At 33.7% G+C, this 24143-nt stretch overlaps 1 protein-coding gene across 6 annotated transcripts in view; it reads left to right on the top strand.

The window, feature by feature from the left end:
• Positions 1–24143, top strand: part of GRIK2 (glutamate ionotropic receptor kainate type subunit 2) — a 366123-nt gene that overhangs the window by 324233 nt on the left and 17747 nt on the right. For 5 of the 6 annotated variants that reach the window (XM_027731507.2, XM_027731497.2, XM_027731487.2 and 2 more), the window contains 2 exons: positions 2730–2955; positions 22104–22354. In XM_027731507.2, the coding sequence (XP_027587308.1) occupies positions 2730–2955; positions 22104–22354 (477 nt within the window). Of the gene's footprint in view, positions 1–2729; positions 2956–22103; positions 22355–22553; positions 23142–24143 lie in introns of those variants that run through there. The other variant, XM_027731516.2, reaches the window with a different exon arrangement.

Below are 24143 nucleotides of genomic sequence, written 5' to 3'. Positions count from 1 at the left end.
TAAGTTGATTAACCAGGTTGATTTGCACACAGTGAAAGAAGATGGAAATGTAATGTAAATTGCAGCATCTGCTTCTAACAGTATGAATGATAGTCATAACCAACAAGAAGCAATATGTATATATTGGAGTGTCATTCTCTTTAGTTCAATGTCAAATAAGCTCCTGTTGCTTTTGATTGTTCTGGCTTCTTGATTTTCGTCAATGACTTTGCCGAGTATTTTGCCAAACACAGGAAAACTATCTGTGAGTGTATTTTCCTAAATCAAATGATGGAGGTTTTTTTAATTTATTTTGAGGTAAAAAAAAAATAAAATTGTTGTGCATTAAAAAATATAAAAAATCCTTTGCCTATACCATTTTTCTTTGGTAAGAATTTCTGAACACTAATTAGAATTTAGAGATCACAAGCAGAAGGGCATTTTTTCTGGCATCATTTCAGCTTTTGGGGCTGGAAGAAAGTAGTCCAAAGGCATTGTAGTGTTCTGCCTATATGAGAAAACTGAGATATCTCTCTGCATTTCTGTCACCCCTGTTAGCTTTACATGGTGAGCCATGTGCACTGATATTTTAGATTTTGTGTTCTCTTTTACAGTCTCATTAATCATATATAGACCTTTTTAATGTTTTTGTTTTAATTATTCCAGTAAATGAGCTGTCCTGTGCAGGAGCTTTCTCTGATTTTGTTGATGGCATTTTTTCTTTGCTATTCAATATTAGCTGTGGCTTCATCCTAGCTGATTAAATCAGTCATCATAATATGAGCACTCTGTCCTTTAGAGGATATAGTATTTTTTTCACATGCTGTAATGCTTCAGTAGAGACCAACCAATTGCCCTTGCTAACACATTTTCATGCTGGAGGTAATTCTTTTTCTCAACAAAAATCTAGAAATATGCATATATTGCAGTTCATTCTTTCTTTGTGGTTTTTTTTTTTTTATTATAGCTCATTTGTTTTTTTTTCTTTTTTTTCTTTTTCTTTTTCCCCTCAATATGTGTCAGCAATATGTATCTAACAATTTACTGAAATTGTTTTCTCCACCAATGTTTTATATTGCTCAGGTTATTTATAGTGGTTAAAATATTTACTGGGATAAAGACTGTGACAAAAGAATTAAATACAGGTCCTTGGTAAAATTTTACAACTATTGAAAAACATTTTTTTCCACCTTTTACTGTATTACATGGTAATTTAGATTCCTACAGAGCTGATGTGCATTGCTTAAAGTACATTATGCTACAATGCAACATTAAATGCTTGCAAGAATTATTTGATGTAAAAAGGAAACCCTATGAGGACGGTCCATAGCTATCTGGTCTTCTCTATTCTATGTGTTCACAGTATATTCTGAGGAAGAATGCTTTCCCTTTTCATTGTTACTAAGATCTTTTGAAATCAGTCCCAGCCTATGTTCAGTACAGTAACAACCACATAATGCAGAGCCCTAAAAGTCTTCAGTTTTTTTAGCATTGACACTAGACTTAGTTTAAATGCTTGATTTGCTAAGTCCCCGGGCAGAGTGAAGTAACTCTTGGATTGTGTCTCAACAGGGGAACAATAATCTCTTTTTTCTAAATAAATGTTCTTTTTATTCCACATATACTGTTAATTCTACTCTGGGGAAGAATTTCTGGCTGTCAATCAGCTGAACTTCAGAAAGGTTTGCAGTGTCAATCTTTGTTTAGTATTTCCACCAGAGCTGATGGCAGAATTATGTTTAGGGCTGACATTAAAACAGGAAAGACTGTAAAAAGTCTGATAATACGAGTGCTCACATTGTATTTCGACATTTTAATTACTAGGCAAGATTTAACATTACAGATCATTTTCTGATACATTTTGAGTTTGAAATGTTATTAAACAGATGGGACAAATATAATATAAAATGTTCAGTACTTTTAATACCTTCAGTTTATCCAGTCATTATGAGCTCTTAAGCACTGTGTTTTACAAAAACGAAGGAAGGTAATTACTGAGGTGAAAAAAGGGAAACAACTCCTCTGTAGTTGCACATCATTATTTTCTTCCAAACTACCAATGCCTTTGTCCCAGATTACTGACTCTCTTCCTACAACATTTCCTTGTATTCCGGGAATATTAAATCAGAAAGCACATATTCATTTTTAGGACTTTTAGTAGGCAATTTATGAAAGGCAAGATAGCATTAGTGTGACCAGAGAATGATACTATCTCTTACCTGAAATCTTTCTCCAAGTATTTTTGTCATGTACCATGGATAAAATGTTAGCTGCTCTCTACTTCAAAAATGTTTTCTCCATATACTGCCATCTGTAAGTGCTTTGATTACTTCGAACTGCCACACTGTGCTTTAGGTTTTCAGAACTGTTCAGCTGAGAAATTGAAATGAGTGAAATTTCAATTTTGTCAGAATCCACAGATTCTCCTGTAAAACTCCATAACATTGTTGCTTATCTTGGCTACAGTGAAATATTTAATAATTTTCCGTATATAAAACATATGAACAATAAAAAAACAGATAAACAACAGATATTGCACATTTGAGATTCTGTCCAGCTGGGTTTTTTTACAAAGTGAAGATGAAAAGTACAGATGAGATGAAAGGCACAGGCACCCTTAAAAGAATGCCTGGGTGAAAACTGACAGGTAGTAAAATCTGATAAGAGAGCAATGTGCAAACTGAGAATTTGCTTTCACTCTTACAGACGTACTATTCATATTCATGTTGCATCTAATATTTGTCTTTCAGAAATCCAAAATCTCCACTTACGACAAGATGTGGGCCTTCATGAGTAGCAGGAGGCAGTCAGTACTTGTCAAAAGTAATGAAGAAGGTATCCAACGTGTGCTTACCTCTGATTATGCATTTTTAATGGAGTCAACAACCATTGAGTTTGTCACACAGAGGAACTGTAACCTAACACAGATTGGAGGCCTTATAGACTCCAAAGGTTACGGCGTTGGAACTCCCATGGGTAGGTGATATGTCAACCATTTGTTCTCTGTTCATTAATCTTAGTTGCTGTAGTAGCATAGAAAATGTCCAGTACACTGTTTCTGTCTCTACATTGCTAACATTTTTCCTCATTCTCTTTTTCCCACCTGGGGAAAATACATATTCTGTCAATATTTGTGGACTTTTTTGTATTTTTCAAACAGGAAAAGGTAATTACTTTATAAAAATCAGACATTTCATATGATAAATTTCTCTTACTTACCTTCCACAGGCTCAACAACAACAAAAGTACTTTTTACAGCACTTTATTTTATAAAAAAATGTTTTAAAGATGTTGATATTTCTCTTTAGAGAATGAGGTCCTAGTAGTGCATTAACAAATGCTTCTACAGTGAGAGGGTTAATCACTGAGACTGTTAAAAGAGGAGGAAAGATTCCATACCATGTTGCAGACAAAACAAATATTGAATTAACCATGTGCAATATGGTTTTGCATGGCAATTCCAATCCTGTAAATATTTTCCAGTTCAGGTGTTCTTTACTAGGTACAAAACTTTAGTTGAAAGATTAAAAGCCAACTACATTTTGAAAGATGTGAGCTGAGGACCTGGCTTTAGATTTCAGAATAGATGGGAACAGAAAAGACTGTCAGTACTACACAAAGAACCTACTCAATACTGCAAGATTGTAATGCTGACTTCTTTCTAAGACAAATATTTATTTAAAATTTATTTTAAATAAGAATTCATCATTTTGTGATTGATGTGAATATGCTTTTATTTTGTCTCAGGTAGCTGTTACATTTGGTACTGATTTTATCTGTGTTTATAGTATACACTAAATCATTGTATGGGGAAAGTTGTGTCCAGTACTTTAAATCAAGCACATGGTAAGGAAGCTTAAGAAATAAACTTTACTGGAGTATCTCTGACAAAGAGTTATCTAGTATCATCAAATACAAATTTAACTATATGTTGTATATGTTTACTTCTACTGTAATACCATCTTTGTAATTTTCATTATTTCAGTAATTATTTCTATGAAATGGATACCTGCTGAAGAAATTATGATTCTATTAATTCTGTCTTTGAACAGCTAGTTTTGATTTATACCAATTTTTTCACCCTGTTCTATTGTGGCTCTTGTATTACTGAACATATTCTGTAGATCTGTAAGTGCCAGAAAGGATGGAACTTCAGTTCTGCTGCTCTTTTTGGCATCTTATATTTTCTGATATACAAACCTTTTGTTATTTTGAGGGTGAAAACCACCCTACATTTAGGTTTAGTGTGGAGACAATAAAATCTTAGTGGTAGTTTAAAATCCTTGAGTAATCCACATGCAAATTTTTGAAGCAACTGAAGCATGCCCCAGAAACCTAACTGAATATGGAAATGCTGAACTGAAAGGAATCAGAGAGACCAAGCTACTCTAGAAATTACTTTGCTTATTTGTAAGTCAGAGAATAAACATAAGGGAAAAAAGATTTAAAACAGTGATAAATTCAGAAACAGAATTCTAGAGTTTAAGTATAGAAGATTAAAAGTTGGATGTAAAGAGTCAAGGAAGTAAGCAAATTGTCTTTTGGTTTTTGTCCCCTACCTTATTCGGGGAGAGTAGGCACTGTGCACGCACTATTTCTTCATTTACTTTGAATCATATCAAAGACATTATTCAGCTCATATTCCTCTACAAGATTCCACATAAGTTATCTGTGTCAATACTCTTGTACAAGGGCATATATGAGCAGACAAATGTTTTTAATCAAGATGAAAAAAATAGAGGACATACCTGCAGGAATCAGATATCATCAAAGGAGGTAAAACAAGAGTTGAAACAGTGTTGAACTTAGCAAAAGAAGTTGAAGCAGGATCTGAAAAAAAAGATGAGAGTTTCATAAAGGAAAATAGAACAGAACCTAAAATAAGATGCAAAGTAAGGCTTTTCACAAAAGAAATTAAGAGAGAACAAAACAGCATCTGGGACTTTCCCAGAACAGCTTAGTACAAGAGACTAATCCAATATTTGGACAGTATCTATAAAATGCTATTGAGAGAACTGACATTTATAATGGCTTTGTATCCTGTGTATTAGCTTCACAGTCTCAGAGGAAAGAACTTGTGTAGCCTCTGCTAGAATTATGCATAGTTCAAATATACAGTTGAAAGGAAACATTATGAAGAAGCATATCCATACTGTCTGTCAGAATGGTTTTTCTTAGCTTTATTGAAGCTAAAAAGCCTTACAGAGCAGTGGATAATGCAAAATATTCTCATGAATTATAGCTAAACTCTTTTCTACAGGAAAAAATAATTCTGGAGTCTTTAAGAGAACTTATGACATGGTTATATCTACAGAAGTAGATTACATCATTATTTACTGATTAGGGAAGACATTTATAGACATACAGTTGAGTAATATCTTTTTAGAGTTAATAATCCTAAGAGTAACTTGTCAAGTGCTTGGAAAACTGCAATGTAATGGCTTTACATGCAAAGTATATGTTATTGCTTGTGCCTAATTGGGAAGCAACTTTGAGCAAAACAATACAGAACTATTTGTGTTAGAGGCACACTACTGGGAAGATATAGATATCATCTCCAAAATTTACAAGAAGCCCAGTTTATCTGATGGAATAATGGCTCAAAGTTGTAGAATTATTTGCACATAGGTTTAAATTTGTAGAATAAAGTTGTTATGGGCCTTATGTTGACTACAGTAGAAGGGATATGGTTACTTTTGGAGAACAGCACAAAAGGAAGTAGGTGCAACATATCTTGATCATTTTGAAGGCAAATAGAATAATAGTGAGAATACAATTTGCTTCAGTTTAAGTAACTAAAAGAAAAAGAACTAAAAGCTTTCCTAGCAGAGAAAGATGCTACCAGTGTAGTTTATGACAGTATAATCACCTAGAAAATACAACCACCCAACTATAGAACCAGCTTAGAGTACTGCAGTAAATGCTCTCTGCTCATGATGTTAGTGTTTTAAACTCAGAGAAAGCAAGCTGCAGAAGATTAGGAGAAAACAAGCCCAGAGGATCAGGTGGTGAGTGGGTATCAACTCCTTCCAAACAAAGTGGAGAAGCAAAATATGAGTTTACACTTTATTTTAATCCTTCTAAAAGCATTAGTGAAGTATACACAGTTTAGATCACTAAAATGTAGCTATGATGAAGGAAACTGGAAATTATGTACTTTTGGCACAAAGTAGGATCAGCAGAATCAGTGTACACCTAAAATCAACAAGATACAGTGATGTTTAGAATATGTGCAAGACAGCATTCTGTATGATATTTTAGCAGCAGAGAAAAATAAACTATAGAGAGTGAATTTGGTAATTTGTGCATACAGTGAATGATTCTCATGATACACATTTGTAAATTAAAAGACTTGTATATACTTGTATCTCCTCTGGTGCTAGGCTAGAAAAAACTTGATTTATAATGAAAAGAGAAGGAAAAAGCAGACCCGGGATGAGACATCTGATAGCAACTTATCCTTTGGAACAGATAAGGGAGAACATTTGTTTGGGTTATTTTTATCTTCCAGAAGGGGTTTTTATTTTCTTTATTCTGTCATGTTTTATTAGAAGGCACTATTTTTCTGGTCCTGTGTTCTTTACCAATGAATCTGGTAGACAGGAAAATTTTGCCAACATGGCAAACATGCTGCCATGTTGTCAACATGCTGTAAAGTTGATTTCTAATTTCTAATATATTCTAATAATATGGATATGTATAATGTACAGTTATCCATTAGAAATACATATAAATATCTTTTAGTGATTGGAATTTGTCTTTGTGTGGGCATACATGTCACCATCCAACATTGATGTTCAAGGGAGGAAGGAGGGGAAGGGAGAGGAGGGAAAGAGGGAAGAAGAAAGAGAAAGAAAGAAAAGAAAGAAAAGGAAAGAAAGAAAGAAGGAAAAACAGAGAAAGAAAGAAAGAGAAAGAAAGAAAGAGAAAGAAAGAAAGAGAAAGAAAGAAAAAAAGAAAGAAAAAGAAAGAAAGGAAGGAAGGAAGGAAGGAAGGAAGGGAGGGAGAATAAATCCTTTGGCTATGCAGAGTAACTTATGTTTTCCACTATGGATCCTCTAAAATGTTACTTGTCAGCTCAAGTAGTTTCAATTTCCTATTTCTTCATCATGCCTGACAGAGATGTTTAAAATTTGGTTTGTTCCCGAATAAAGCCCAATTGGGATAAATTTACCATTGCAGAGGATTCCTAAATGTTTATGATATATGCTTATGGTCTTCCTATCAAATTGTAGAATTTTTTTAGAGCAAACCTACTCTATCCAGCAATATACATTTCCTGCCGTACTGAAACATGGTTAGTGTGACTTTCCTGTGGTCAACATACTGTAAAACACAGTAATATTAAATGACAAATATTTTTTTGCTATAATGAATACTTATTAAAGTCATTGTTAGTATGAAGTGAACCTCATGAAAGGCTAGAAATGTAGCTTTCATGCACTTTATATTAAGGCCTTAATGGTCTGTAAGGCTGTTTTTCACAAACATTGTTGAAATCATCTCGGGGAAAAAAAGCATGGTTTCAGGTACTTCTTTCTTTTCAAAATTCCTGTTTTTCATCAGCATGTTTGACATCAGGCTACTTTCCATCTGGCTTGGGCAGATTTTCTACTCAATTGCCATTTGCTTTTATATTGAACCTGGAGCTCATAAATGGCTGACCAGTAAATATGTCGAACCCATTCCATATAAATACATCTACTGAGCCTGCACCTTTCAGATGATCTATGTTTATGTGGCAAATAAGGGCTATCCTGTATATACCAGACAAAAATTTTGTATGTGTGAAGATGTATGCAAAGTAATGCCTTTGACATTTTGAAAATGAAAATGTGTAAGTAATCCTAAAAATTTGCATATATTTCTTCTAACTCTTAAGAAATACAAAATAGAAAGTAGTGTTTGAGAGATATGGTGCATATAAGAAATTATATCTAGTCATTTATCTACTGTTTCACTGTGATTGCTGAGCTGTGGAAAATTACAGAATTTGTTGAAGACAGGGATTCTGTGGTATAGCAGTGATGTTCCTAGAACATCTAATAATGGTGTAGCAAAAACAGTTTGAGAAAAAGGTGAAATATATATTTCTTTATCCTTTATTCCTGTGTAGTTATTACAATAAAATAAATTCTGCTATTAATATTAATAATGCCTCAATTGCAAAATATAATTAGAAGAATCAGTGAATCTGTTACATGACTCTCTTCACTTTTACAAGCTTTTTTGATTTATTTTTCATTTACTGTGATCAAACGGACTCTTCCAAGTACAGTATCACCATTTGCATCCCTGAATCTTCAGTATGGATGGAATACCACAATACCCTGGAAAATGCTGGAAAGGGTCTGGCATTCATATCTTAAAATTTAACTGTTAGCTTAAAAATTGTTGAAAAAAGAAATGTGCACTCCCCCAACTATATTGAGACTCTTCACTGTTCATGGGGATACAACTCTCAACATATAGATGAAATTAAATTATGTACTTTGCGGTCAACATACCAAGCACATAAAGTTACCAGCATTTCATTGCCAAGCTAAGTCTTACATAACTGCCCATTATACAAAGCTGCAATAACTTGCAATCGTAACACAGATACAGGTATGAAAATTTGTTCGTATAGGTGCATATAGCTGCACAGGGTGTATTTATAATTTCACAATAGAAAGTTGGTAACTACTGTGATGAAAACAAGTTATATCTCACATGTCAAAAAGAAAAATATATGAATAAAGTAAACAGCGTTCCAGCAGAGGTGCATTGGCTGCAGGCCCCAGATATCAGCATACTCACTGAAGTTAAAAGGATGAAACAAAACTTCAAGGTTCTCATGTTCTTTTGAGTCAAAGGTGTCTTCTTTAGTGAAGTTCTCTTTTCTGTAAATCCTAATGAAATATCAATGTCCTTATTTACAGACATTTTTATCTCTTAGGCAAAAAATATATCTTTGGTACACTGTTCTAAAAGATTCTCAAAAATTTGCCCACTCACGTATGAACACCAAAAAGTCCCTTCAGCCAACTAGTGTAATGTGCAGATCACTTGTGTGTAAAAATTTTTTATATACTTTTGCACAATGTAGTTAATGTGTAGTTTTCTTTTGCTTTTGGCAAATCAGAGCCAAGAGAGGGGTTAGTTTCCCTTTTATTTTTTTTTTTAATTTCAGTCAGCTGTGTAGCATGTAATTAAAATATTGTCTGGAGTATGCACACCTTGAAGACAGTAATATTCATATAATTTCATCAGATACAGAATCTAGAAAGAGTATTTTACACTCTACTCACTCAAATTAAAGATTTCATTGCAGAAAATAAAAGGGTTTCAGACAATAATTTATGATCTGCTATTTTATATCTTTTCTTGGAATACAACTTTGTGAATTATTTATATTTATCTAAGCCATTAATAAATTAAATACAATAGTGCTCTTCCTACCCCACTGATAGGCTGCTGCATTCAAAGAGAATTTAAACAAATATTTTAATCAACAAATGTATAAGAGTTAATTATCCTGTTGTATCCAGTGACGCTGTACAGGTTCAACTGATTTATATTATGTGTTCTGTCTCTAGGGAGTGTCCTAGAAAGAGTATTTACCATAACAGTTTTTATGTTATAATACTGAAATTTTTTAACTGACCTGACCATATTCTTAATGCAAGTATTTTAAAAGCTATTTTATTATCTGCCATTTTTAGGGGCATGTTTCCAAATATAGAAAATTTTAAGTCATGGTACAGTGCGGAATATAAATTACTCAAGAAGAAAGCTCTTAATAGATGCTTGTAATTTCAAAGATTAAAACTTAATGTAGTAAAAATACAAAAAAATAAATGATGCATTTCCTAAATATGCAACAGAAAGTGAAAAGAAGATATAAAGAGGATGGTCTCAGAATAGTCTTTATTTATCTCTTAGAGTTCAATCAGCCTCCTCCCTTGCTGTATTTATTATTCCAGACAGAGATTTGCAGTCTGGTTTTGTAATCATCTAAAAATTAGTTTACTTTTGGAGCTTGCCTGTAAAATGAAAAGTAGATAAAATGTGCATAACATTTCATCATCCTACAGATGTGTAGAATGTTGTCTCCAATGTTTTGCTTTTAAAAGGCCAAAACCTTGAATTGTGCAACATGTCTGAATAGGATGTGTGGGAATGGTTCAAAGCTGCACCAGGAGAGTTTTAGACTGGATATTAGGAAGTATTTCTTTATCCAGAGGGTGGTCAAATGCTGGAGCAGACTTCCTAGAGAGGCAGTCAATGCTCCAAGTCTGTCAGTGTTTGAGATATTTGGACAGTGCCCTTTACCTACATTTTTTTACTTCGTCAGCCCTGGACTGGTCAGGCAGTTGGACTAAATGATTTTTGTAGGTCACTTTAAAGGGAAATATTCTATTCTGTTATCCTCTAAACTATTCCGTAGATGCAATTTTGTATGCAGTTCACTTTCTCTTTTTCTTTTTTTTTTCATTCTCTTTCCTTTTACCTTTCTCTTTGCTTTTCTCTATTCCTTTTTTCCCCCTGCCCTTACCCTTGCCCTGCCCTTGCCCTTGCCCTTTTTCCCCCTGCCCTTGCCCTTGCCCTGCCCTTGCCCTTGCCCTTTCCTTTCTTTTCTTCTCTCTATCTCTTCTCTTTCTCTTTCTTTTTGCCTTTTTTTTTTTTTTGCTTTTATTCTTAGAGAAGATTACTAAATGCACCAAAAGATCTGGGTTGGAATATTTTAATCACTGAGTGCCTTCAGCTTACTTCAGGATTCCAAATATGTCTTAGCTTAGTGTGAATCAGACCAATTCACACTACTCCAATTCTTGTCAATGTTCAGTTCTGATAGATTTTTCCTCTTAGTTAGATGAAGTTCTCTCTTGAACTTTCAACTGCTTTTGGGGACAGATTTGCAAGAAAAGACTGACTTTTTCCCTAAAGAAGTGTTTGACAAGAGTCTTTGGCATGCTTAATGTTTCTATTCTGTGTGGTGCTCTTTACTGTTCCCACACCGATACACAAACATGCACACATTTTCAGTCTTAATTTACCTCTATTAGAAACAACAAGGGTAGTAAAGATTTATCAATCTGATTCAGATCACTTATTAAATACAAAACAAAAAACAAAAGCAAAGCTTCCCAGACGTAACATTTCTATCTCTAACATGGCATAACATTTCTATCTCTAAAATGCCTGAATACAAAAGTAATGCTGAAGTTCCAGTGTGATTTTAAAGTGCCATAAGGCTGCTGCATTTTGCAAAAACTGACAGCTATATGAGCTGGTTTAGTGACCTAAACCAGGAGAATACTATTCACCTTTCTTTTCATAAAATTATTTTACTTTGTGTTTATATACTTCTAATGAGGCTGGAAGAGCACCAGTTATAGTACAAAGGAAGCAGTGATAACAGACAAAGAGGGATGTAGAAGAGAAAATGGGATTTTTGCACAGCCAGCTGTTAGGCCAAGGTTGAAGACAATCCTGAGAGACTTCCCATTTTCTGGTGGTTGCAAAAAGCTGCAATGTGTCTCTCAGCAGCAGAAATTAAACAGTTGTAATTTAACAGATGTCAGTAGTTGCAGTGCAGAGAGGAGCTATCATATTCTTAAAATGTCTTTTCCCCATACTTTGCCCTCATTCTATCTCAAGCTTTGCAGAACTTAAACATCATCCCCTTCCCATTGGTGTTTTTTCATTTTTTTCTCTTTTTTTTTGGTCTCCCGTAGGTCTAGGCTAAGAATCAAAGAACATTATGAGAACTACAAGAAATAAAAATACTGGCTTGTATTAAATTCCTTTAAAAAAGAAGAAAAAAAAAAGATCCCACAAATCCTTTCAAATGTAACTGTTTGGAGTTTACCAACATTCCTTATTCTTTGAAGTTAAGTCCTTACTGTGGCTAAGGCTTCTTTTTAAGGTCCTGACATAATTCTCTTTCTACACTTCCACCAAACCTAAAAGGTGACATGTTTTGAAGAGGTGTGTTTTAAAAACTTCCCTTAAATCTCAGTCAAGACTGGAAAGCAATGTTAGTGAGCACAATGACCGGCACTGAGCATGACTGGCACATTAATTTCAATTAATTTTTATATTTGGCAGTCAGTGATCAATGCAGAACATAATTTTAGACTCCTCTTTACCAGAAGATGCAGGAAGGTTTTTTTCTCAAATATTTCTGTTACTTCTCTTAAACATTACACAATTTTCTAAAATCAGCATTATAAGTTGCTTTGTTTGAAGAAACACAAGAAAAAGAAAAAGAGCACCCTAGGCTCCACGGAGACAGTTAGTGAGATTTGCTTCTACTCTTGCAGTAACTCTGTTGTGTCTGACACTGATGGGTAAGCAGAAGGTCTATACTTTTGACACATCTGTGATTAAATATATTTATGTAAAACCAGCAAAGTCACAGACATGAATGATACAGAAACCTTTCAAAAAGCACACAGTTTCAAATCTGAAAAGAATAACAGGTAAGTTATGTATAAATTTAGTCCCCCAAATTGTTAACAATACACTTGGTTGATGTAACTAAAACAAAATTCTACATATCTGAAAATACTGATTAGTTCAGAAGTTTAAAATTTTCATTGTTGCAAATGTATTCCTGGATTTTCTCTGTAAAGTACAGTCAACGGTGGCTTTCAATTTAATCATTGTTGAGATTTAAGGCTCTGTAGCTATTCCCTACTGATATTGTGAGGGACACTGAGAATGTCTGAGCCATCCTTGCTTATTAGCTGCTGTAAAGTACTTCTCCTGTAGAAAAATTTCAATCTCACAATCCAGCACTCTACTTAGAAACTGTGCATATGTTCTTATGTATATCTATTATAGGTTCTTAGTTAATTTCAATTTTGTTTTGTATTTTGAGTATGAATACTCAACATATAAACATTCCCCCAATAGTTTTCAAAATCAAAAGTAATCTAAAATAATAATAATAATAATAATAATAGTAATTTCTAAGCAATAATTTTATTGTTAAGACATCCAGACTATATAAATTACATAATATGAGCAGTTTTTACCAGTCCTCGAAGATGAGACATATAAACAAATCTGTCTCTGTAGAAATAAATAGGAAACTGTGTACCAAGACTGGAGGCCTGTTTTTCTGCTTGCCTGCACTTAGCCTGTAATTCTTCATACAATCTGAACTGTAATATTCATCACTAATACATGCATAAAAGTGCTGAGCTTCAGTTCTTCTGTAACTAAAACAAATTAACCCATTTGTCTTCATTAGTCAAACATAATGCACAAAAAATAGGTGCATATTATTTATTTTTATGCAGGTCAAACCATGTATTGAAACTAATTTGAGAATTTCAACTGCTTGAGCAGTTAAGTTATTGTTTCTGAAATGTAAGATTGTGTAGCTAACATTTTTGATGAAAGGACTGTGTTTTGTAGTTGACTCAGGAGTAAGAGCATATTGAAGCACTATCTGGGAGGCATGTTAAGCGACTGAGCTTTATATCAACAAGGAATTTCCAAAACGCTTAACATTTGGTAGCTGTTGTGAGCAGACTCTGCCTTAGAGAAGCGCTTTATAGTAGGAGTTTCCCAGATAGATGTAACCGAAGCAAAGACATTATTATAACTTCAATGTTGATGTTATTGTACCTAGGACCATATATATGTATGACATACGTACATGTCATACACGTGGTCTAGAGAGTAAGTCAAAGGAGAGCAGCTGAGGGAGGTGGGTTGTTTAGCCCAGAGTAAAGGAGACTTTACCACTCTCTACAACTGTCTGTAAAGAGATTGGCCTCTTCTCCCAGGTAGCTAGCAACAGCACAAGAGGAGATGGCCTCAAGCTGCCCAAGGGAGGTTCAGGTTGGACATGGAGAAGAATTTCTTCACTGAAAAGGTTGACGAGCACTGGAATGGGCTGCCTAGGGAAGTGGTGGAATCACCATCCCTGGAAACATTCAAGAAATGACTGGATGTGGCCATAGTGCTATGGTTTAGTTGGTGTGGTGGTGTTTGGTCAAAGGTTGGACTCAATGACCTTACAGGTCTTTTCCAAACTTAATGATTCTGTGATTCCATGATTTTATGTAATGCATTGCCAAATTTAAAATGTCTCTGTCCTGATACACTGCCCTTAGTTACAAACTATGTATTGCATCCCAGTATGTGGTGTTTCCATGGTTTGCAGTTAGATGCACCCAAGGCCACTTCATACCTCACCCATGACGAAGCAGCTAATGGCAAAACACTGACATTCATTGCTTGGAGATTTTCCCTTATAGCTTGCTAGGGGATTTCATGGGTTTTCAGGTCTAGATGGTTTTGTTACTACCTTACACTTTTCTTGTCTTGCAACATAATCTTATCTGCCTGACCAAAACCTTCATATGTACAAGAACTGCATGTAGCATTTCATAGAATCATAGAACCATAGAATCAACTGTGTTGGAAAAGACCTCCAATATCATCAAGTCCAACCCTGGGTCCAACACTGCCATGGTTACTAGACCATAGCACTAAGTGTCACATCCAGTCTCACCTTAAAAACCTCCAGGAACGGTGAATCCACCACCTCCCTGGGCAGCCCATTCCAATGTCTGATTACACTCTCTGTAAGCATTAGGCTTCCTTAATTCATCTGTTTATTGCTGGGTAGTGTTACACAAATATTTCTTCCAAAAGAGGTTTTATTTGCAAACCATTCATGTGAGGAATACAGATTTGCAAGGAGAATTGGAAAAAAGAAAGCACTGTATAAATATGAAATACTTTTATCTGTGGTAAAAATAATATCTTTGATTTTCTCAGTAGAAGTTTGAATAAAGATATCTTCCCATTCTGCAGCTGTGCAATTCAACAGGGGTAGAGAGATAATAGTGTATTACGATTAAGATCTTTTCAAACTGTCTGTGATGTTAAAATGCATGAAGAGTCTATGAAAAATGTTACTAACATTCATTCATTTGAATTCAGTGTTTAATCTAAGAGATGTGATTTAGAGCAGCTTATAATAATAGTTTGACGAGGGACTGAGAAAACAAAACTGTGTTAAGGGAAAGGATAAAGCAACAAAATTAAAAATAGAATAAAATGTGCATGGCTAATACAATAATTTAACAATGATCTGTTATAGTAAAAAAATCTAAAAACACCTTCTTCATTCTGTTCAGGTTATCTTGGTACCACAAAAAGAAACAGAAAATCATTGTATATGTACTATTAAACCTGTTATCATCGTATCTTATATATAACATTAATTGTAGGCAACTGTTATTCCCGTTGAAATTTTTGGGGTTTTTTTGGTAATGTGGAAGATGCATAGGTTTTAAGTTAGTTGCAAATTAATATACTCAAGGATGTCCACTTCCCAGTCCTAAAACAAGAGGTAGTCGGGAACACAAGAATTATTTAATGGCTGTTGGAGTTCCAGCTCCCAAATATTCATCTAACTTTGGTATCAATTATGTTGCATATTTATGGCTGGAAAATTAATATGAAATAAATCTCAGCTACATAATCCATCTTGGTTAAATTTCAGCTTTATAAACCTGCAGGAACTTTTAAATGATGGTTCTATAAAGAAAGGACCAGAAATTAGCATAAGCTGGGAATGGTTATGAGTGCGGAAAAAATGGAAACAATTAGAGAACACACCACTTGTGAAAGGATTTTGGTTACATTCACCATAAAATACTGATTTTAAATGTTTCCTACCTCTTGCCAGCAACTTGTCTTTTCCAAACTGTACGTGTAGCTCAAAGATGAATATATATGTGTAGTTATAGTGCCCAGCTTTGGTTTGGATTTCGTTTTGAATGTTTGCAGTTTTAATTTAGATATGTGGTAGTTTAGACTGCTGAAAATATCTACTGAGGATTTTCCATTATAGTAACTGCAACTTAATAAATATTTAATGTTTACAGTATGTCTAATATTAAAATATTATAATCTTAATGCAGTATGAAGTCTCAGGGTTAGCATTAAGAATCAAGAAACACTTTTTTTGTCAAAAAAGATAACCCATCCTGACAAGTATTTTATCCCGATACACCCTTTGGAAAACATCAGAAAAATTCAAAGTTTTGCATTAAATCAGAAGGAAAAGAATGGGAAACCTAATGTGCATGCAACACAGTTAAATTAAATTTGCAAAGTTGTGAGTGTTTCTTGCCTTAGACTTTATTATTTTTTACCAATATTGTCCATAACATGTGGCCTTTTAAAAAAGGCTTCTTCATGATCAGAAGCCTTAAAGTCTATATAGAGCTAAAAGTCTGTAAAGAGTTAGAAGGACAGTTGGTAGAGGAGCAATAAATATATATTTTTTACTATATTTAATAACTTAAATAATTAAATCTATCTCATATATTAATTCATTAATCATTAATAAATAGGAAATATATAAATGTTATTTGTCTCTTGGAATGGCAAACATAAGATTTTCAAGCCTTTCTATTTTAAAAAGACCTATGTCCACTGAAAGTTTATCAATATAACAATTGTTTTCAATATACTTGGGATACTTTGCTATTAATTCATATGGACCTTAGACACAAGAATGCTGTAGTGTCTGAGTATTTCATAAGTATAAACCAACAAATTTGCTGTGAAGCACAGAGCTAAAAAAAAAGGGATGTTTGATTTAACATCACAAAGCAAGCCTGTTATCAAAGCTATAGTTAGAACACACATCCATCTCCCAATGTAATGTGATGATCTCAGGTTTGTGGTGTACTCTCAGAAATACCTGGTCACTCTTTATACCTTGCTACTTCTTATGGAAATGGCTAATTCTCTGCTGAGAACACCTTTCATAACTGGCTTTTTTTTTTTTTTAAACTGGTTGCTTATTTAGTTCACGTTAAACTGAAGTCCAAATTTTGGGATTAAGGAGAGTATGCTTCAAGTTTGCAGGAATTCTTCCCTTTTCTTTGGCTTCATTGGTCTTATCTTCACTGTAGGTTGTTGCTTGCTTCCTGTCATTGCCAAAGAAGTTTAATCCATCAAGTCACCACCTATAGCAACGGCATTACTCCATGACCTGGAAAGACTCCTCAATTATGTTTTCCCATGTGAAAATAAGTTGGTTTTGAAAGTGGAGCCAGGGCCTGGGAACTGAGAGAATCCCTATTCTTTCTTCATATGTTGCTTGAAGACTTTAGAACCCACATATAGGAAGAATGAACCAAGCTATGTTGACCTTTCTTTCTGCCGCTTCCTTCGCTTCCCAGTTAGAGAGGTTTAACAGAGTTAGGGAGCAGAGTTGGCTGTAACTTTTAAAACAAATACATTTCTGTGGAGATAAAGTGCTTCTCCTATATCCAGTGCCCTTTAACTGCCTAATACTTTCCTATGGCATGTTATAACTGTGACTATCAAGTCTTTACTACTGAATGCTGACTGTGCTGCAGATTCCTGTCGGGTTTTTCAGGCCCTCTGATGTATGAGGCTGTTTTTTTCTACGGTTTTTCCATGATTCCTCATAGTCTAATCATCTGTTCCACAGTTATGTGTAAATGAAATCCCTTCTATCTTGTTTCAATGTAAACTAGTCACATAGGTTCAAAACCTAGATATCTTTCACGTTACATGTGACTTTCTCCGTTCAATAAATACTTCATTACTCAAAGAAGTTCTTAATCATCTAAATTTTGTACCTAGGTTCTGAATATGATGTTGTATTCTGAACTACCTTTCTATTTCACTTAGACCAAGGACACAGATAATGTTGCAAGATAAGTAGAATGATCTTGGGATTATTATTAAAAGAAAAAAATAACAGGAATAAAAGATACTATCAGTGGTCTATGAGTGTTCAGAATGTATTTTACTGTCTAGCAAATCAAAAGTAACATGCAACTATGTCCCATAGGCACCAACTTTCAAAATACTAGGCACTTCATAGTGATTTCTTTTGGCAGAATACATCTGGAATGATAAAACAAAAAATTTCCTGGTTCTACACTTTCTTAATGAAGGAGTTAGCAGAATGCTACTCTTCTTTTCGATTTACTGAGAGTCAGAATCAGCTCTACAGATCCCAGCATGCTCCAACTCTTTTTGTATTTGATGGAATGAGTAAAACAGACTGAAAGTAACAAGGCAGGAGATTTTACTAAGTTATAATCTATTAGGAAGCATTTTCAAGACCAGCCAGATCAGCAGAATTTCAAAATACTAATCTGTATGCAGTGAAGTCTCTATATAAAAAGTTTATGTGTTCATAATTCATGATTAAACATATCATTATGTGCATAAATCTTTATATATTGAGACTTCAGGGCAGAAAACATATCTATGTTTTCATATATATCTCTTCTGCAGTAATTCTGAAAGACTCTGTTGTCTTAGTTTTGTACAAATGCTTCAGGAAAAGGTATTTTATGTAAATTTTTATTTTAAATTTTCATGAGGAGGTAACTGAAGTAGAAGTTATTGCATCCCTTATTGAGTTTGTTGCACCTGTGTAGGAAGGCACTAAGGTCTCAAAAATCTATAACAGAAGGTCTTAAAATTCTTCCAGCAGAAATTCTTATTTCTGCAAACAGCAGGTAGAATAGGATCAGCAAATAATGTATAGATTATATTCTGTAGGCCCTCCACTCTCTGCCATGGGAATAAATAATCAGTTGAGAGAGAATTGAAAGCAGTAGAAACCAGGAAAACAGAGGAGAGAAAAAGTCAGATATTTCTATAGTGGTCTTCTCTGCACTCAATGGAAGACTATACAGTCATTTTTTCCTCCTGATTTTGGAATAGAGCTTTAAAAATCATTGTCTGTTCCCTCCCTGTCTCCCCACCATGCACAGATTTTTAAGATTATTTTTTTCAACTGCTTTGTCTTGTTATTGAAGGCCAAGATGTGAAGTTTCTATTTCTTCACATTTCAGAATTTGTCTCTCTTTCTTTTATTTTTCTTTTTTTTTTCTTATGGATTATATTTTACTCTTATTTATACCATTTTTATTTTGCAAATTTATTCATAAGAATTGTCTGGGAGTCTTAAAGTTTCTACTTTCTTTTTCCTCTTTTTTTTTTTTTTTTGTTTGGGTTTGTTTTGAACAGTAAATTCTCTTTAATGAGAATTTAAATGAAATGAAATGAAATTAAACCCTTCTGATTTAAAAAAATGTAAAAAGCAGGATATGGCCTTCTTGCAACACCTCATGGAAGGGCTCAATTTATCTTTCAGTCAAGTGATAAGTGTGATAGGGGAAATTACCAATAAACGTCAGAAATCTTCTGCATTTACTTGCTGAATTTTTTCAGTTCTGCAAGGAAAACAGCTTTAACATCCAGATCGTAATCGGGGTTCCTTGACCATATTCTCTGCTTATTGTTTCTTCTTTTTTTTTTGCTACCTTTGTCATCCACAGATCCATGATACTTTTAGCCACTTCAGGTGCTTCTGGGTGGATTTTCCGTTGCTGGGACTTGCAATCCAGCTTGTAAAGGAAAAAAAGATAAGGAGCAAATATAGTCTGAGGAAATAATGTTGTTGATATGCTTCCTTTGCTCTCTTAATAACCACTTTAATAAATATAAGCAGCATTAAAAATTACTTTTTCCCAAATATTAGATTACTAGGTGTACTCAGTATTTGCTGCAAAATGTAAATGAATGAATTTAGAACATTTTAAGTCCTTCAGAAATGGAATATAAGTAGAGCATTGAATGCTAGCTTTATCATGAGTATAAAATTTTAAATGCTTGATTTAACAACAGCAATATAATGCTGGTCAACCTATAATGACCCTTACTTGTGAAAGTATCACTTTTTAGACAAGATGACAAGGTATAACAAATACAAATATTGGAGTAGAAACACCAAAGGCCCTGTAATATGTCCATTCCAAAACTATTTGTGTGAAATTTTTCAAATCACCAACAGTAAGTAATACAAATACTGTTGAACTGAATCACTATAAACTGCATGTTTCTAATGCAACCCTCATAAACTAATTAATTGTAGACAGGATTAGTCTATGCATTATGGTTTGTGTCTATGAATTCCTCAGTCAGTTCATTTTTTAACGGCTTCAAAGAGACTAGAATTGTAAGTGTACAAATCTGATCCCCAGAATATATAAATAATACATGAAGTGTAGTTGGTACTCACTATATTTAGACCAAGAGTAAGTGTGGAAACAAAATGCAAATCAATTTAATTAGAAAGCAGCCTGTCAGATCAGAAGACAGCTTAAACTGGGTCCAGGATTATTTCTCTGAATCTAATGTTATTTAAGTTGTTGTTGTTAAATATTTATATGCAGTGTAATGTTGAAAATATCCCCAGAAGATTACAGAATGCACTTACACTTCCCCAGGCTCTTGTGGACTAATCACTTTTCTTCTTCCATCTGACTGAAGAAATGTGTCAAGTATAGGGTTTTGCAGAGTTTCAGTATAATCAGAATGGTCTGAAACAGTGTGACTTAGGCCCCTACATGCACAAGAGAGCAGAAAGGAGTTTGTTTCCCTTCCTTTCTCTTTCCTATATAATGCTTAGCAAACAGTTTACCTTCTAGTACTAAACATCATCTTTTTTTAAATGAGAAAAGCACAAGTCCTTGCAATTTAAATACTTTGAGTCCTTGCAATTTAAATACTGAGAGCCCTTCCCTCCTTTTATTCTTGAATAAAAGAAAAAGTACTTTTGTATTTTGTAATTAATAGTCCTTTCTATGTTCTACTTCTATCCTGGCACAGCACCTCTTTGCTATTAGCTTTATTCTCATGATAAGATTTAGATATGTAAACAGAAATTGAAGAAATAAAGAATAAAATAAAAGAAATTCCAAAAATAATATATATGTTTTCTGCCAGTTTAAAGACTATAAAATATCCTATCCATGCAATTCAGCTCCTTCACAGTTGATCACAGTACATTATATACTCAAATGGACAGCATCTCTCAAATGGATACAGAGGATTTTTTTAAAAGTAACAAGTTAATGAAAATGCATTTTATTACTCAGCTAAAGGAAACCCTAAAATTTATAGCTAGTAAGTAGCATTATCATGACAGAAAGAAAAAGAGGAGAGCTTCGTTGTAGAATTGCATTCACATCAAATGAAAGAGGGGATGCCAGGCCTTTTCATCTAAGCTTTTCTTTTTTTCCCTGAGATTTCTTAACCACTTTAATGAAGTCTTTTGTTCCCATTTTAGAAGGAGAAGGAAAATGATGGCTTTGTTCTCTCCTTAAACATTACACAAGTCTTAACATAGAAAGCACTTCTAACTGATGTGATTTACTCTCTAAAAAGAAAAGAAAAGCTTTCTCCATTGCCATTATTCATTTATTAATGTAGGTTTTAAAATACTCATTGAAAAGTCCTTATGCACCATGTAAAGAAAAAGAGAGCAGATGACATACATAGATATGACACCACACCTTGAACTGCTCCTTGAAATACTGAAATGTTCAAAAGCTACAAAATCATCATGTCATTTTAAAATACTGAATTATGAGAAAGAAATACATCAAAATATGGGAATTTTACATCCCTGTTATCCAAACACACTTAATCTTATCTTTCTGAATGCATTGCTACCTGGCACTGTTAATAAGTGTGTGCATGCTTGAAAGATGTCTTAAGTGCCTAACAATCTTTTATATAGAGATTTTTGTGGCTTGGTCCTGATGCATCATTTGTTTTTTGGTCTTTTAATAAAGTAATAGGATAAAGTGTTCATTAAATATCAGACCTTGTATTAGCTTTAGGGTAACAAGCTATGAAGCAACAGCCTATAGATTTATGTACATTAGATAAAATCTACTGCAGCATAATTAAAAGCTGATTGAAAAAAAAATGAAAGAAGAATACTGTTTGGTTGAATATAATAGCTGGGCATGAAGGTGTTCTGAGACCATGGAACTAAATGTGATTGGAATTGTTGCATCAAATTGCCTGGTTTACAGCAACACCAGCTGGATCAAGTTTTGTGCATATGTGTGTGCACATGGGGGTTTGTATTTATGTGACCAGTGTGACCGTGTTGAGAAGTAAATGGCTTTTTGATTAACGTTATGGTTGTCAAGGATACAGTTTTTTATGTGACGTATTACATTTTATTCTTATCAGGAATAACTAACATTTCATATAATATATTCCATGCAATATGTCTTCCCTATGGTCTTTTTTAGGTTCTCCGTACAGAGACAAGATCACTATAGCAATTCTTCAGCTGCAAGAGGAGGGCAAGCTCCACATGATGAAAGAGAAATGGTGGAGAGGCAATGGCTGCCCAGAGGAGGAAAGTAAAGAGGCCAGCGCTTTGGGAGTTCAAAATATTGGAGGAATCTTCATCGTGCTGGCAGCAGGATTGGTGCTTTCTGTCTTTGTGGCAGTGGGGGAGTTTTTGTACAAATCAAAAAAAAATGCCCAATTGGAAAAGGTAAATATTGTCATTAACTGTTTTATTTTATATTGATGGTCTATTTAAATAATACTTTAAACGTCTGGTAGTGAAATGTAGGTGATGCATACTTACTGTTTATTGTTATAGTACAGTAATTATATAACAAAGGATGACAGAAATATCCAAAGTTTTACATTTACAGCTTTTAATTTGTCTTCAATGTGTTTAATTGTAGCCAGATTTCAGGACAAGTGACTATTTCTCCTCTTATTCAAGCCTGAAAAAAGACAGCTTTTTACTCCTGGAAGTTCACTGCAGTTAATTTTATGGATGAAGAAGAAATCTGAAACTGTAATGGGAAACAAATTAATCTTCTACAAATAATTCTGATTTTCAAAAGACAAACTGTCCATAGCTGAAAGTTAAAATCTAAAAATGTCTCTATAAAAATGTTCTTTACAGGAGTTTATACCTGCAAAATTGTCCTGGTAGCATCTGGAAAAGATTGCATCAGCATGATTCTTTTTTTGGTGGGTTTACTACTGATATGGTGGCCTGTAATTTCAAACTGACCCAGTTTTGAAAATTCTATTGTTAACTTGTTCTGTACTTGCAATTTATACTGTAATTGTGCGAATACGAGTAATATATTGAGAAATTCTCAGTTGAAATTATCATTTTTTGCATAATGATTAAACAATTCTTTCTATATATGTATGTGCCCATGTTTAAACCTAAACTAAAAATGTATATTTTACTGCTATGGCAAATTCTGAATTTTAAAAATTGAGAGAAACTCTTGGATTTTACTAGGGGTTTTTTGTTGTCATTTTTGTTTGGTTTTCTTTTGATTTTCTTTTGGTTTTGCTTTTGAGGTGCTTGTGAATGCAAGCTTGTGAATACAAGCACTATGTCAATTTCTAAATTTATGTTTAGAAATTTAATTTAATAAAATCAATAGTAAATCCATAGCTATATTTATACTGGTATTTTTCCAGGTGCTACTGGTGAGTTTTTGTAACTTGAATCACTAGTCAGAAAATTTTCTATTTGTTTTCACTTCTTTTGAGGCAACCTTTTGGTATTCAAATGTCCTGTTATGAAGATACTGTTAAAAAGGCTTTTTTTTTTCTAATACATGCTAAGGCAGTGTGAGCTTTCAAGGTCCTAAACACTGTTTGAACATGGGTACATTTATTTAATTGTTAAAGAACACTTTAGGTCCTCTTCTCTATGATACTACAGGCTAATTCCTTCTGTTAAAATTCTATTGGAATGTTATGTTTCTGAAATGAATTTGTGAGGAAAACATAGTGGTTACTTAAGAAACCCATGTCAGTCTCAATAATTTTTATCCATTCCTAACATGAATATCAGTATAAATCATTTTAGCTTTTCTAGATTTTTAACAAGCTCTCACTTAGAAAAAATAGGACAGTTTTAGTAATAATTTTGTTACATGAGCATGAGTTCAGTGTTTTACAGGGTATAAATGCATATCTTATGTGAGAATAACAGCATTTTGGCAGTTGTGAGAGAAAACAAACAGAAATTTTTTAATTAAGGATTTGTTTCTTTAAACCCTATAGTTTTGTGGGGTTTTGTTTTTGGTTTTGGTTTTTTTTTATATGGTGGGGGGTTTTTTTGTGTTTGCTTTTTTCCCATTTGGTTGCTTATTGGTGATGGATAAAGATAGCAGTGACTGGAAGAATCTGACCTTACAACAGTATTTATACCGGAAAGGTCTCATCATCAGATATTTAGATACTTTAAAAAGTTAGGAATAAATCTGAATCAGTTGAAAGAGTCAGGTCTCTCTTCTCAT

Source organism: Pipra filicauda, unplaced genomic scaffold, assembly GCF_003945595.2.
Source record: "Pipra filicauda isolate LSUMZ 115617 unplaced genomic scaffold, ASM394559v2 scaffold128_size5466820_pilon, whole genome shotgun sequence".
NCBI classification, from domain to species: Eukaryota; Metazoa; Chordata; class Aves; order Passeriformes; family Pipridae; genus Pipra; species Pipra filicauda.
This window is presented reverse-complemented; position numbering and strand designations above follow the sequence as displayed.